Source organism: Pimephales promelas, chromosome 23 (genome assembly GCF_988280905.1).
Source record: "Pimephales promelas chromosome 23, fPimPro1.hap1.1, whole genome shotgun sequence".
NCBI lineage: Eukaryota > Metazoa > Chordata > Actinopteri > Cypriniformes > Leuciscidae > Pimephales > Pimephales promelas.
Window position 1 is genome coordinate 27,844,525 of NC_142791.1, and position 14,153 is coordinate 27,858,677.

At 39.4% G+C, this 14,153-nt stretch overlaps 1 protein-coding gene across 2 annotated transcripts in view; it reads left to right on the forward strand.

Annotated features, from left to right (window-relative positions):
- The window catches only part of cplane1 (ciliogenesis and planar polarity effector 1), a 55,818-nt gene that overhangs the window by 9,783 nt on the left and 31,882 nt on the right, over positions 1-14,153 (forward strand). For both annotated transcript variants that reach the window (XM_089126093.1, XM_089126092.1), the window contains 11 exons: positions 104-353; positions 716-865; positions 1,671-2,341; positions 4,172-4,362; positions 4,443-4,523; positions 4,606-4,770; positions 7,063-7,230; positions 7,429-7,657; positions 9,362-9,468; positions 10,749-10,966; positions 12,872-13,036. In XM_089126093.1, coding sequence (XP_088982219.1) covers positions 104-353; positions 716-865; positions 1,671-2,341; positions 4,172-4,362; positions 4,443-4,523; positions 4,606-4,770; positions 7,063-7,230; positions 7,429-7,657; positions 9,362-9,468; positions 10,749-10,966; positions 12,872-13,036 — 2,395 coding nt within the window. The remainder of the gene's footprint in view (positions 1-103; positions 354-715; positions 866-1,670; positions 2,342-4,171; positions 4,363-4,442; positions 4,524-4,605; positions 4,771-7,062; positions 7,231-7,428; positions 7,658-9,361; positions 9,469-10,748; positions 10,967-12,871; positions 13,037-14,153) is intronic.

Sequence of the window (14,153 nt, forward strand, 5' to 3'; positions counted from 1 at the left end):
ACTCATCTATGATACTTTTCTTCCAAATACGATCATTTTGAGCTTCTGTTACGATACTTTGACATTTCCCATCTGACAACACTGTTTCCAATTTCATCCGTAGCGCTCCAGTGCCTTTGCAGACACAAGATGGCGGCCTGTCCAGCTCGAGCGCGTCGCTCCGTGACCCCATGAGACAGCGGTTCTCCGTGACCTGTCATCCTCGCCAGCCGCTCCTCATCGTGTCCGACGGGTACATGATAACTGTGCTCAGGATGAGCAAACGCCCGTCCGCTGTCGGGATCATGAGCGCCCTCCTGCTGGACGCTGCCCGGGGACTGGAGAACATACGCGAGGTCCTGGGCTCCTCTCAGGTCAGCAGAGGGGATGGGAAATCAATGTCAAACCTACCAACGCCTGTTGCCATGATTTTTGGAATGAGGAAAAAATTACGTTTTAGTTGCATAACATCGGTTAATGGAAACGCCGTCATTTTGCAATAGTTTTTTATCGATATTTAGAAAAAAAATTGGTCTGAAAGCGTCTTTACATTTGCCCAAAACTATAGCTTTTTTGTTATAAGGTGAGAAAAAGTCATGCAAAAGTAACGTGACGCATTACTTTTCTTAAAAAGTAACTAAGTAATGCAATTAGTTACTTTTTAAGGGAGTAACTCAATATTGTAATGCATTAGCTATCAAAGACACTGTTCACCAGTGAGTTCTGGGTGTTTCAGCCTCAGATCAGGTCTAGGCTGGAGTCCATGTCCACTCTGACGTTCACTGGAAGTCTTCTGGCTCTGAAAGAGAAAGAAATCCCTCTTTCCACACTACCTCTCTACCTGCAGGGTACAGGAGACCTCACACAGTGTACCGAGACTGCTCAGGTAAGCTCATCTCAAACGCTCTTTGCATATAAATGGACATTAAAGGGCTCAAATTTCCTTGATCTTTTGTCATATAAGAGGTATTTATAGCATTAAAAAACCCTGCAAGTTTCAGAGTTTAAAAAGTTCTCCTAATTATAAACAAAGCATTTAGTTAATCAAGCTGCAAAAACAGCTCGTTTTGATATTGGGTAATCTATGACATCACACGGGCAAATACATTTGCATATGACGCCTCCAGAGTAAGACGAGTGGTTATACATCATTACGCTGTAGACCACGCCCACTATCCACATAGACTCCGCCCATTGGTCGCATAGGCTCCGCCCGCTAGCCACACGTGTAACGCCCACTTGTCACATGTCACGCCCACTGGTCACATAGGCCACGCCCATTGGTTGCATAGACCCCACCCACTAGCCACACATGCCACTAACCCTTTATTTAAAAATAACTTAATTAGGTTTAGGGTTAATTAAATTAATTAAAAAAATGTAATAGGGATTAAATCTATATAAATTACTCCAAATGTACTTTTTAAAACAAAACTTGAAACTTATTTATTTAGAATGGCTTTTAATACACAGTAGTGGTGCAACAATTTTTTTCTGATGATTTTGAGTATATCTAGCCGACTGTTTTTATGCTTCATGCTTTTGTTTGTTTTTAATTGAATGTTGTATTGTTTATTAGTACCTGATGTGAAGCACTTTGAACACCTGATGGCCTCTATAAAGTGCTGTATATGAATAAAGATTGATTGATTGACTTATAAAAAAAATAATGAATAATATTATCTCTTTAGGATGAGGAAGATCATGACTCTGATGAAGACCCGTACGCCTACTCACAAATGCAAGATGGAGGCAAGCTTGAGTTTGCGTCGATGTTTGACACTCTTCATGCTCAGGCACAAGCAGATCCAGAGTCCACGTCCTCAGATCTGCCGGAGGATCTGAACCGGGTTCACAAGAACCTTCTGAGAGCCTGGGCTCTGGGCGTTTCTCTGGGTGGGTCCATGGAGCAGAGAGAGCGTCTCCTCAGATACACAATCCTGTGCGTCGTTCGCCTCGTAAAGCTCCTCGGGGTCAGCGACTCGAAGAGTACGAGCGCATGGCTCACACACGCCCTTCACACACTCAGAGCTCTCCTGTCGTTTCTGCCGTGGGACGCCACACACTCCTCAGGCACGGGTTGTCTAGGCGTCACAGTGGAGCTCACTAGATGTTTCGTAGACATTTTCGTCCCGCTTTCATCATCGGGTGTAGCTCTTACATCACAGAACTTCAGCGCAGCGCTCTTCGTCCTTCAGCAAGCGTCTCGGAGCGTGGATCGGGCCTACACCATCCCGTCGAGAGCGTTGCATCATGGGGAGGATGGCCAGCGAACATATTCCTCTGACATGTTTTCTGTTCCGATACTACAAGAAGACACTGAGTCAGTAACACAGACTGCACGACAACAACCTTCTAATAGGTACTTTTTGGTGTTCTTCAAGGGTTTTTCCTAAATTTCAAACTTTTTTTTGTCAGTCATCATCTATTACGGTTCATAGTTTCCACCCAGAACACCCTAGTGACTTCAAAGCCACATAAAAACACTCAGAACAAATTAACAACCACATAGTAACACCCTAGCAACCACCCAGAACACCCTAGTAACTTCATAGCAACATATAAACAATACTCATATAGTCTTGGCAACCACCCAGAACACCCTAGTAACTTCATAGCAACATATAAAAACACTCAGAACAGATTAACAACCACATAGCAACCACCCAGAACACCCTAGTAACTTCATAGCGACATGTAAAAAACACTCATATAGTCTTATCAACCACCCATAACACCCTAGTAACTTCATAGCAACATATAAAAACACTCAGAACAGATTAACAACCACATAGCAACACCCTAGCAACCACCCAGAACACTCTAATAACTTCATAGCGACATATAAAAAAACACTCATATAGTCTTGGCAACCACCCAGAACACCCTAGTAACTTCATAGCAACATATAAAAACACTCAGAACAGATTAACAACCACATAGTAACACCCTAGCAACCACCCAGAACACTTTAATAACTAAGCGACATATAAAAAACAATTATATAGTCTTAGCAACCACCCAGAACACCCTAGCAACTACATAGCAACATTTAAAAACACTCAGAACAGATTAACAACCACATAGCAACACCCTAGCAACCACCCAGAACACTCTAATAACTTCACAGCGACATATAAAAAACTCGTATAGTCTTAGCAACCACCCAGAACACACTAGCAACTACATAGCAACATTTAAAAACACTCAGAACAGATTAACAACCACATAGCAACACCCTAGCAACTACCCAGAACACTCTAATAACTAAGCGACATATAAAAATACTCATATAGTCTTATCAACCACCCAGAGCACCCTAGTAACTTCATAGCTACATATAAAAATTCTCAGAACGTCTTTGCATTAGCAATCATCCAGAACACCTTAGTAACTTCATAGCAACATATCGAAACCACTCAATGTGTCATAAAACCACATAGTAACACCCTAGCAACAAACCACATGGCAAGCACTACTCAATTTGTTTTGGTTTACTATACTATATGCAATTTGTGTGTAATAAAAACACACTTGGATAGTCTTAGCAACCACCTAGAACTTCATAGCAACATAAAATAACACTCAGCACATACTAGCAATCACATAGCAACCCCATAACAACGACCCAGAGCAACCCAGTAACTTCATAGTAACATATAAAAACACTCAGATAGTCTTAGCAACCATCCAGAACACCCTAGTAACTTTGTTGCAGCACATACAAAACAATCAGAACATATTAGCAACACCCTAGCAACCACCTGGAATAACTAAGGAATTAAAATCACTGAGAACGATTTTAAACCACATATCACCCTAGGAACACTGGACTGTAATACTTCTAGCCCTTTGAGAAACTTGTTTTATTCTGTTAATACATTTGAAAAAGGTTTTTAACCAAGTAAATCCAAATTTAGTCTTTTTTTTTTTTTTTAGAAAAAAAAATAATCTTAAACATCTTTAGTTTTATTTTTGAATTACTAAACCTGGCTCTCGCCAAGAACATAACTATAGAAGCTGGATTGGCGTTAAAGTAAAAAAGAATGAAAGGAAGACAACACCCTAGCAACCATCACACTAGCATCATGGCAAGCACTACTCACTATTTATTCATTTTCAATTTTTTATTATAACAAACGTTAGAAAAAGTCGACAGCCTTGCCGTTTTGGCCTCTGTTGTGTTTTTCAGATTGGTGGTTATTTGGCGTGAGCTGTACAGATTGGCTTTGGGGTACCAGCAGGAGTTACGCCACCAAAGAGGTCAAGGGGTCGTAAAACACGAGTTGGAGAAGATGTCAGTTATTACAGCTCAAGTCCAGCAAGCTTTACAGTCTGCAGGGGATCGTCTTGAGGAGAGCCACGCGTTGCGTAGTTTCACCGGTGAGCACGTGTAACCAATAACAGAAGCGTCTTATGTTTATGTTACACCATCATATCATAATAATGTTCTCCATCCTCAGGGGAACAGCACTTTATTTTAGGTGAATATGCGGAGAGTGTTCAGATTTGGAGGGCTGAATTATGGGCAGAGAGAGAGAAAGGTCCGTCCCTGTTTTTATTTCAGCTCACATTGTCATGTTAAATGTCACATGTCACTCACTACATCCGTCCCGCATCCCGCAGCAGGTCCAATGACGTGTTACCTGGAGACACGCCACTGTCTGGCTCTTCTCTACGCACAGCTGTTTCAGTATCGCCTGCGAGAGGCTCAAGGTCTCTGTGACCGTCTGGCACATCAACTACAGTCGCGTGCAGGACGAGAGGAAGAGGACGTGCCAGGAGGGGCTGGTAAGCTCATTACTTCTGCTGACACAATTTCAAAAATTCATCACCAACACAGTTTATTCTTGACATCTTCACTTAAAGGTGACCTATTATGCCCCTTTTCACAAGATGGTGTCACCAGAATGTGTCTGTGAAGTTTCAGCTCAAAATACCCCACAGATCATTTGTTATTGCTCGATAGATTTGCCCCCATTTGGTTGAGCAAATACGCTGTTTTTGTGTGTGTCCCTTTAAATGTAAATGAGCTGCTGCTCCGCCTCCTTTCCAGAAGAGGGCGGAGCCTTTACTGCTCGTGCTTTGGATACTCCGGCAACAACAAAACTGGAGAATGTCATGCAGCGAGAATGTCACGCAAACAAAAGACTTTTGTTTTGTAATCAGAGGCTCAAGTATTATATAAAAACTTGGATTTGGGCTTTCAAAATGTAGCTTTCTGTAGATTGTGTACAAACCGGAACGTTGGTGGTTCAATCCTCGGTTCCACCTGACCAAATCTCTTAACTAATGCTGTAAACTATGGGAGTCTAGTTGTAGCCTATAGACTTCATTAGCCTAATATGAAGGTAATAATGAACTGTTTTGTAGCTATACAAACACTTAAATTACACTTTTATTTATTTTTATAATAAGAAGATTATATGATATATAAACATTTAAATGGTGGCTGTCATAAAAACTTGCCATATTTATTCAAATATGCATTAAATATTGAAGAACATTAAGATTATAATGCATATGTAATATGGTGTATATATTTAGCAAAATGCTCCTCTTTAGAGTTATTTTTTCTAGCTGACTAACGAGTTTATGTGGGTTTTCTGAGGTAAATATGACGATACATGACATTGATTACAAGCTGTTTAACTGACGTCTTTCGATGAGCGAATCAATGTGACATGATACGGATTTGGATAAGTTGTCCTCTATCTTTAACACACTTTCAGATGCTCATTCATGTTTATTTGGCGCTGTGACTGGTATTATTAAGCCGGAAGAGAGATCAGCGCTGCTGCTTCTCCAGAGCGATCTCACGCCACAGCGACAAAACGCTATTTATGTTTTTGACTTTCTAAAGAAAATGGACGTAATTTGAAAATTGAGACTTTGTTTCATATCAATAGTAACAAAGGACAAAGATTATTGCGATTTTTTTGGATGCGCGCAGCTGCGATACAGTGTCCCATTCATTCAAATGAAACAGGATGACTAATCGATTCTTGAGATTTAAGAATCGATATCGGTTCGTTAAAGTGAGAATCGATTAAAGGATTAGTTCACTTTTAAAAAACTTTTGCTGATAATTTACTCACCCCCATGTCATCCAAGATGTTCATGTCTTTCTTTCTTCAGTCGAAAAGAAATTAAGGTTTTTGATAAAAACATTCCAGGATTTTTCTCCATATAATGGACTTCAATGGGAACCAAACGGTCCAAGGTCCAAAATACAGTTAATAACAGTTTCAGATGCAGCTTCAAATGTCTTTAAACGACACCAGACGATGAATAAGGGTCTTATCATGCGAAACGATCGGTTATTTCAAAACTTATTCCAAAAATGTAACTTTTCTAAGGACAAATGCTAGCCTTTCTCTATTCTGTGAGGCGCGTTTGTAACGTCACGTAATACGTAATTACGTTCAAAAGGTCACGGGCGACGTAGCCGGAAGTACAGAATCAAAATCGTCCGACATCGTTGTTTTACCTTTTAATTCCTTTTTTGTAAACGGCGTTTGAGTTAGTTTGCACGTTCAACCTATGCGTTCAACTTGTAAACACTGATTCTGTACTTCCGGCTACGTCGCCCGTGACCTTTTGAACGTAATTACGTATTACTTGACGTTACAAACGCGCCTCACAGAATAGAGCAAGGCTAGCATTTGTCCTTAGAAAAGTTACATTTTTGGAATAAATTTTGAAATAACCGATCGTTTCGCTTGATAAGACCCTTATTCATCGTCTGGTGTCGTTTAAAGACATTTGAAGCTGTTATTAACTCTCTTTTGGACCATGAACCGTTTGGACCCCATTGAAGTCCATTATATGGAGAAAAATCCTGGAATGTTTTCATCAAAAACCTAATTTCTTTTCGACTGAAGAAAGAAAGACATGGACATCTTGGATGACATGGGGGCGAGTAAATTATCAGCAAAAGTTTTTTTCAAAAGTGAACTACTCCTTTAATAGCAAGAAATCGATATTTATTACCCAGCCCTACTATAAAGGATGATTGTATCGGTCAAAATGTTGGTATCGGTGCATCCCTAATTCTAATACGCCATCACTTGTACCCTGCAGAGGAGTGTGTGTGTGAGGGCTGGCTCTCGGGGCCGGTGGGGCGTGAAGCGGCCTGCGCAGTGGTTCAGTCTCTGGGCAGGTTTATGGCTGCGTACTTCACCAATCACCCGCTCTGCATCCTCCCGCCACACAACGTGGACGTGCTGCCGCCTCTTCACTTACCAAACAGTGAGTTCAGGAAAAACAAAATAATTTTTTTTCACAGTGTGGCTATTTCTCTGCACAGTATGCTAATTTCTGAACTAATGCGTAGTTTACAATCAGAGCACTCTGTATCCCATAATGCAATGCATTGCACTTGACCTTCAGTGTCTAATGTGACGGTTGAAGCAGGAGTTGATGAGTGTAACGGAGATGCTGTTTCAGACACAGGTGTGCGTGTGGTGGAGTTGTCTCAGGCTCGTGCAGCCGCGGCGGTTCGTTTCGATCAGCTGTCGGAGGTGTGGACGGTGGATTACGCTCTAGAGCTCCTCCTGCTGGGCGGGCTGATCCCTGAGGCCGTGTGGATGGCACAGCGTCTGGGAGACTGGAAGATGGCGGTCACCCTCGGCCTGGCGTACACCAACCACTGCAGTGGCCAATTAGACTTCAGCAGGTTTGTTGTTGTTGGGGTAACTCATTACATCTAACTTGAGTTATGTAATCAGATTACTTTTTCAAGTAACTAGTAAAGTAACGCATTACTCTTAAAATTTACAACAAAATATTTGAGTTACTTTTTCAAACAAGTAGCGCATGTTTCTGGGGGTTTAACGATACTCTCATGTCACGATTTGATACGATACTATTGCGATACTCGATACTGATGATAAAAGGTTAAGAGAAAATGTGCTTTTGATTAAAATGCTCAATTTGATATTACATTTTGGGTGTAAACTAGAGCCAGACCGATATTATCGGCCGATATTAGGCATTTTCAAAACTATCGGTAACGGCAGTTATAATGGCCGATAAATGAATATTTAAAAAATAAAATAAAAACGGACGAAACACGCTTGAACCATGTCATGAGTGTTGGAGTTGTATAGTTTGTCCACCAGAGGGCACTCTACACCGTCCCTGTTGGCAACACTCGTTGAGTTGGTCACGATACATACATTGCTTGAATAACTATTAAAAGAACATCTCCATCAGTTCTCTAAACTCAAATAAGCATGACAAAATTTATAACTATCATGTCCAGTTTCAAATAAATAAATAAAATATCGGCCGATATATCGGATTTTAAAACCCCAAAATATTTGTATCGGGTTATCGTGTTATCGGTCGGGCTCTAGTGTAAATGAATGGGCTTGGACTTGGTGCTGATGGAAAGGACAAGAAATATTCATGATTCTGAAGCTGAAAATACATAATTATTTTCGACGAATATGCTTGCACTCTGTTTCTGACTAGATATATTTAAAATGTAGGCCACTTACTGGTAACATCAGAGATTTGTCATTATCAGGACCCACAAATATTCCCCCATTGCATCACTATACATTATACTCAACGTTATATTGTAGTTTCATGTAGTACTGACTTGCACTAACTATACATCTTATCACTAGCCACGATACATGTTGCAGTGTATCTGCGATACATTGTGACCCGATATATTGTTACACCCCTACAAGTTACGTTGTTTTCACATTTATTGACCGACAGCTCTCTTGTCCCCATGTTGAGAGAAATGGAAGTGCAGAGGCGTTGTGTGTAAACATGATGGTTATTGTAGTTCTATCTAGACTAAATGTGATTGTGCATTTACTTCTCTCATTTGCACAAAAAAAAAATTCAATATTCCTCAAAATGAATAAAATCAGTGAAATGCAGAATCAGAATACTATGCAAACCTCCAAAAACTAAATATGTTAAATAAAACATGCACTTTATTGACCAATGTACTTGCTTCTGGCCTCAGATGATTCAGTTAAACCATTGGCAAAAACTACTATAGTTTTTTTGTTTTTTTTTGTAGATAATTGTTAAACTTTTTCTCATGCATTCTATTCTATTTTAAAGGTTTGCTTGAGGTGCGCCCTAAAGCTTATTAAAGGGTCTTTACATCTGCATAAAAATATAACTTTTTTGTTATAAAAAAATAAGCCCAGCCCAGGTGAAAAAAAGTAACGCCAAAGTAACGTAACGCATTGCTTTTCTAAAAAAAAAAAAAGGAAATTTAGTTAATTTTTAAGGGAGTAACACAATAATGTAATTCATTCATTTTTTAAAGTAACTTTCCCCAACACTGAGAATGAATGTCTGGTATCCTCGCTTGATGCCACAGTGATGTTTTTCCCGTATTTTCCTCAAGCCTGCAGTGGAGAGAGCTGCACCTTCCCACCGAGCTGAAGCCTGCAGGGATATTGCACGATCAGCTGGAGAAGTTACTGCTTGGGTCTGAAGAGGATGGTAACAAAGGTAAATGCTCTAATGCTGCCTGAATCATGACAGCTTATGACAGCAAAAAAACGGGGACTTCGACGATGAACAGACACATAAAGCAGGCTTGCCGTAACAGAAAGGATGATAGTCAGCCTTCAATGTCCTCTTTTGTTACTTCTCCAAGCATACCGCTGAAGTAAAATATTAGAATGTTATTTTTTTTTTTACCCATGTTGATTATGAAAGTGAACAGAGTAACTAAATAGGGGGATGCGGGGCAACGTGTGGTTCTGGCATGATTTTGACCACTTCATTATGTTTTGTTTTGTAGATAGCCTTTCTTTGAATTTGAATTGTGAATTTCGTTTTGTATAAATTGAATGTTAATTTTTAAACATTTTTCATCAACCAATTGCCTGGATTTTATAAAAAAAAGAAGCAGATAATATAGGCTATCCATGACATGGAAGCGGGAGTCGGGACATAAATAAATTCTCGGCAAGCTTGTCACCGAATTTACAAATGCACATCTTGCTTGTTGCATGCACACATATGTCGAAACAACATTATTATTAATGAATGAATATTTGATTGAATGCTGAATGTTGTGCTTGTTCAATTTAACAAGATTAAAACTTTCACTGTGATAATTAAAATAATTGAATATTGAATATTAAGTTGCCAAAATATTATATATAAATATATAGTTATATTATATATATGTATGTATGTATAAAACTGCGCAGCTACCCCATGTATATGGTCTAGCACCCTTTCAGCACCTGCTTAAAAAAATTATCTGGCGGCGCCCCGGTTAAAACGGCCTACGTAATGTGTTAAAAATGGTCGGGTTTGATTTGGGCTCAGGCTCATAATTACAGTTAATGTGTCGGGTCGGGCCGGTCTCGGACACAGCGTGCACGGGCTCGGGTCGGGCTTGATTGTTTTGGGCCTGATCTATGCTCTAGTCTGCATTGACATCATTAAATGATCTTTTCACTCCATTCTTTGTAAACCCTAGAAATGGTTGTGTGTGTAAATCCCAGTAACTGAGCAGATTGTGAAATACTCAGACACCAACAACCATGCCATGCTCAAAATTGCTTAAATCAACTTTCTTTCCCATTCCAAAAAACTTAATAGAAAATTTTGAAATAGAAAATTAGTTCATGCTGAAGGACTAAAATGACTAACAACGGAAAAAAAAAGATAAAGAATATTTAAATATATAAAAATAACAAGCAGACAAATGACTAAAATTGATATATAATACAATATATTTTAATGTAGATGCTGCTTGTGTGTCTCTCCTTTAGACGCAGCGAGTGTTGAGGACGTGGATCTGCTTCAAGCCTCAGTGCAGGAGATCCTGAAGGCGTCCGTCATGGCGGAGGTGGACGTCGTTTCTCAGCCTTTAACACGACTGATGAACGCAGCCAAAGAGCGAGCGACATCACTTCCTGCGCTGGTTCCTCCTGCGTTTTACCTGCCCGCTCCTCCTCTGTACTGTCCACAGCCTTCACCAAACACACAGGTCGCTCACACACACACACACACACACACAGACGGCCGACTGTCATGTCCTTCTCATCTCACAATACGATATTGACAATACAATCAAGGCTGACCAAAGTGCTATACAGGACAGAATTAAATAAAGGAACACAGAACAATAGATAAACAATAATTGTACCTAAATCAAGGAGTATTAAAAGCAAAAGAGAATAAATAAATCTTTAAAGGAAGCTAATCTAATGTGCGCTTTGAGTGCAGAGAAAAGCCCTATGTACAGGTGAAACTCGAAAACTGAGAATATCCTGCAAAAGTTCATTTATTTCAGTAATTCAACTTAAAAGGTGAAACTAATATATTATATAGATCATTTTGCAAGATGTAAACAACACTGGTCCAGAAGCACTTCCTGTTTCAGTTTTTTAACACTACATAAAAGCTGGGATAAAATACAACCAACAGAACATTTAAAACTGAATCAAAAAGTTAAACAAACATCTTTAATATGTTTTCTTTACATGTGAAATAAAGAAAACAGTTACAAACCGAAACAGGAAGTGTTTCTGGACCAGTGTTGTTTACATCTTGCAAAATGGTCTATAGACTCATTACATGCAAAGTGAGATATTCCAAGCCTTTATTTGTTATCATTTTGATGATTACAGATATGAAAACCTTTTCACAATATTCTAATTTTGATTTTGGGGTTTTCATATCTGTAATCCATAATCATCACAATTATAACAATTAAAGGCTTGAAATAGCTCACTTTGCATGTAATGAGTCTATATAATATATTAGTTTCACCTTGAAGTTGAATTACTGAAATAAAAGAACTTTTGCATTTACGATTTTTCGAGTTTTTTTATTTTTATTGTTTGCCCACAATAGAAAATTTACATTTACAATATCACAACAAAGTTCTATTCGTATTATAGGGTGTACACAACATATAAGACAGTAATAATTGAAAGAAATTAAGATAACAACCACACATAAACAAGGTCACATTGACTTATTAGAGCATCCTTTAGATTGGAAGTTAAAGGAGTAGTTCACTTTTAAAAAGAACTTTTGCTGATAATTTACTCACCCCCATGTCATCCAAGATGTCCATGTCTTTCTTTCTTCAGTCGAAAAGAAATTAAGATTTTGATGAAAACATTCCAGGATTTTCTCCATATAATGGACTTCAATGGGGACCAAACGGTTCAAGGTCCAAATGAGAGTTTCAGTGCAAACTGTTCAAAGGGCTTTAAACGACACCAGACGATGAATAAGGGTCTTATCAAGCGAAACGATCGCTCATTTCAAAAATAAATAAAAACGTTTAACTTTTATAAGCACAAATGCTCGCCTTGCTCTGTTCTGTGATGAGCGTTTGTGACTCTCCTGTTCAAACACGTTCATCAAAATGAATAAAACTTTTTTCGAGTCATGATTTGAAGGGTCCTTGATAAGACCCTTATTCATCGTCTGGTGTCGTTTAAAGCCCTTTGACTCTCATTTGTACCCTGAACCGTTTGGTTCCCATTGAAGTCCATTATATGGAGAAAATCCTGGAATGTTTTCATCAAAAACCTTCATTTCTTTTCGACTGAAAAAAGAAAGACGTGGACATCTTGGATGACATGGGGGTGAGTAAATTATCAACAAGAGTTTTTTTTAAAAGTGAACTACTCCTTTAAGGGAGTTCCTTTATATATTCCCAAAGAGAGGACCATATGGACCAAAATCGGTCTGGATTTTTCGAGTTTCACCTGTAAATGTAATTAATTATTAATGTAAAGAGGTAGACTTTTCCAAAGTTTTGAGCCTGCAGTCGCAAAATTGTGATCGTCTTGTTTTTTAAGTGTAGATCCAGGCACAATCACTAGATCTCAGAGTTGTAGGAGGAGTGTCTTTAGCTGTGTTTCGGTCTCATCAGGACTGTGTGAGGGATCCGGCTCTGGTTCTGGAGACTGAGACTCGCTGTGGGGTTTCTGGGCTGGTTCAGAAGGTTCTGATGATCTTCAGGGCGGCGCGCGGTTCTCTGCCCGCCGCTCAGTGGTACATCAGCAGCCTGCATCGCTGCAGACACTTACTGAACAAGGTGAGATCCGATGATTTTATTCTCTCTTTGCCGTTTCCCACTAAAATTGACATTTAGGCTCAATCCCAATTCACCCCTTGGCCCTACCCCTCCGTTTAGCGTGTTCACGTCTAGAGGTAGGGTGTCCTGATTCTTGTTGAGATCGAGGGGGAAGGCTACATAGCCCTCGAAACGGAGATTTTTTCAGAGGCACACTCCAAACGGAGGGCGAGTTGGCTTTGCTAACGGTTAAACATTTAAATTTAGCGGTAGATGATTTCATCAAGCACGTTATTTACTCTTATAATAATATATATTGATTTAAATTAAGAAATGGTATAATAAATTACCTTTCAGATCAGAAAAGACATACATTTCGAGGAAGGGATGTTATAATCATCATGTTTATTCATTGTCAGTCGTTGTCACGGAGAAATCCTCTGTAACGGCAGAGCCATCGCCGACGACTGATGGCCTATCGGGTTCATGAAGGGTTGTTCCATTTCGTAAGGGAATATTTCAACCCCTTGGCCTTTGTAACTCTGTTTTAAGGGCCAAGGGGTGAATTGGGATTGAGCCTTGGACCATTCAAGCCGTTGAATTGCAGGATTAGTCCACAATTTAAGTGTAAGTTCACTTTAAATTATCAGGAAATTTTAATTCTTTTAATGTTCTTTCTTCAGTGGGAGAGAAATTAAGGTTTTTGAGGAACACACTCCAGGATTTTCCAGATGTGAGTTTCAGAGCAGCTCGACACGATCCAGCCGAGGAATAAGAGTGTGATCTAGGCAAACCTGCAACATTTACAAAATAAAACACATTTATATACTTTTAATTATATCACTAATGCTGGTCTTGCTCTAGCTGTGATGCGCCACACATTACGTCATCACGGTGAAAGGTCAAGCAGACGAACAGACCGAGTGTTTATAAACCGAACATGCAAAGACTAAGACAAACGTCATTTACAAAAAAAGTTGGAGGAGAAAATGATATGGAGTTTTTCGCTTTATCCTACATTTTCCGCGTGACCTTTCACCCTGATGTGTCGCATTACTCGTGCAAGACCAGCATTAGTGGTTAAAGTATATAAATGTGTGTTTTGTTGTAAATGTGGGCAGGTTTGCCTAGATCAGAC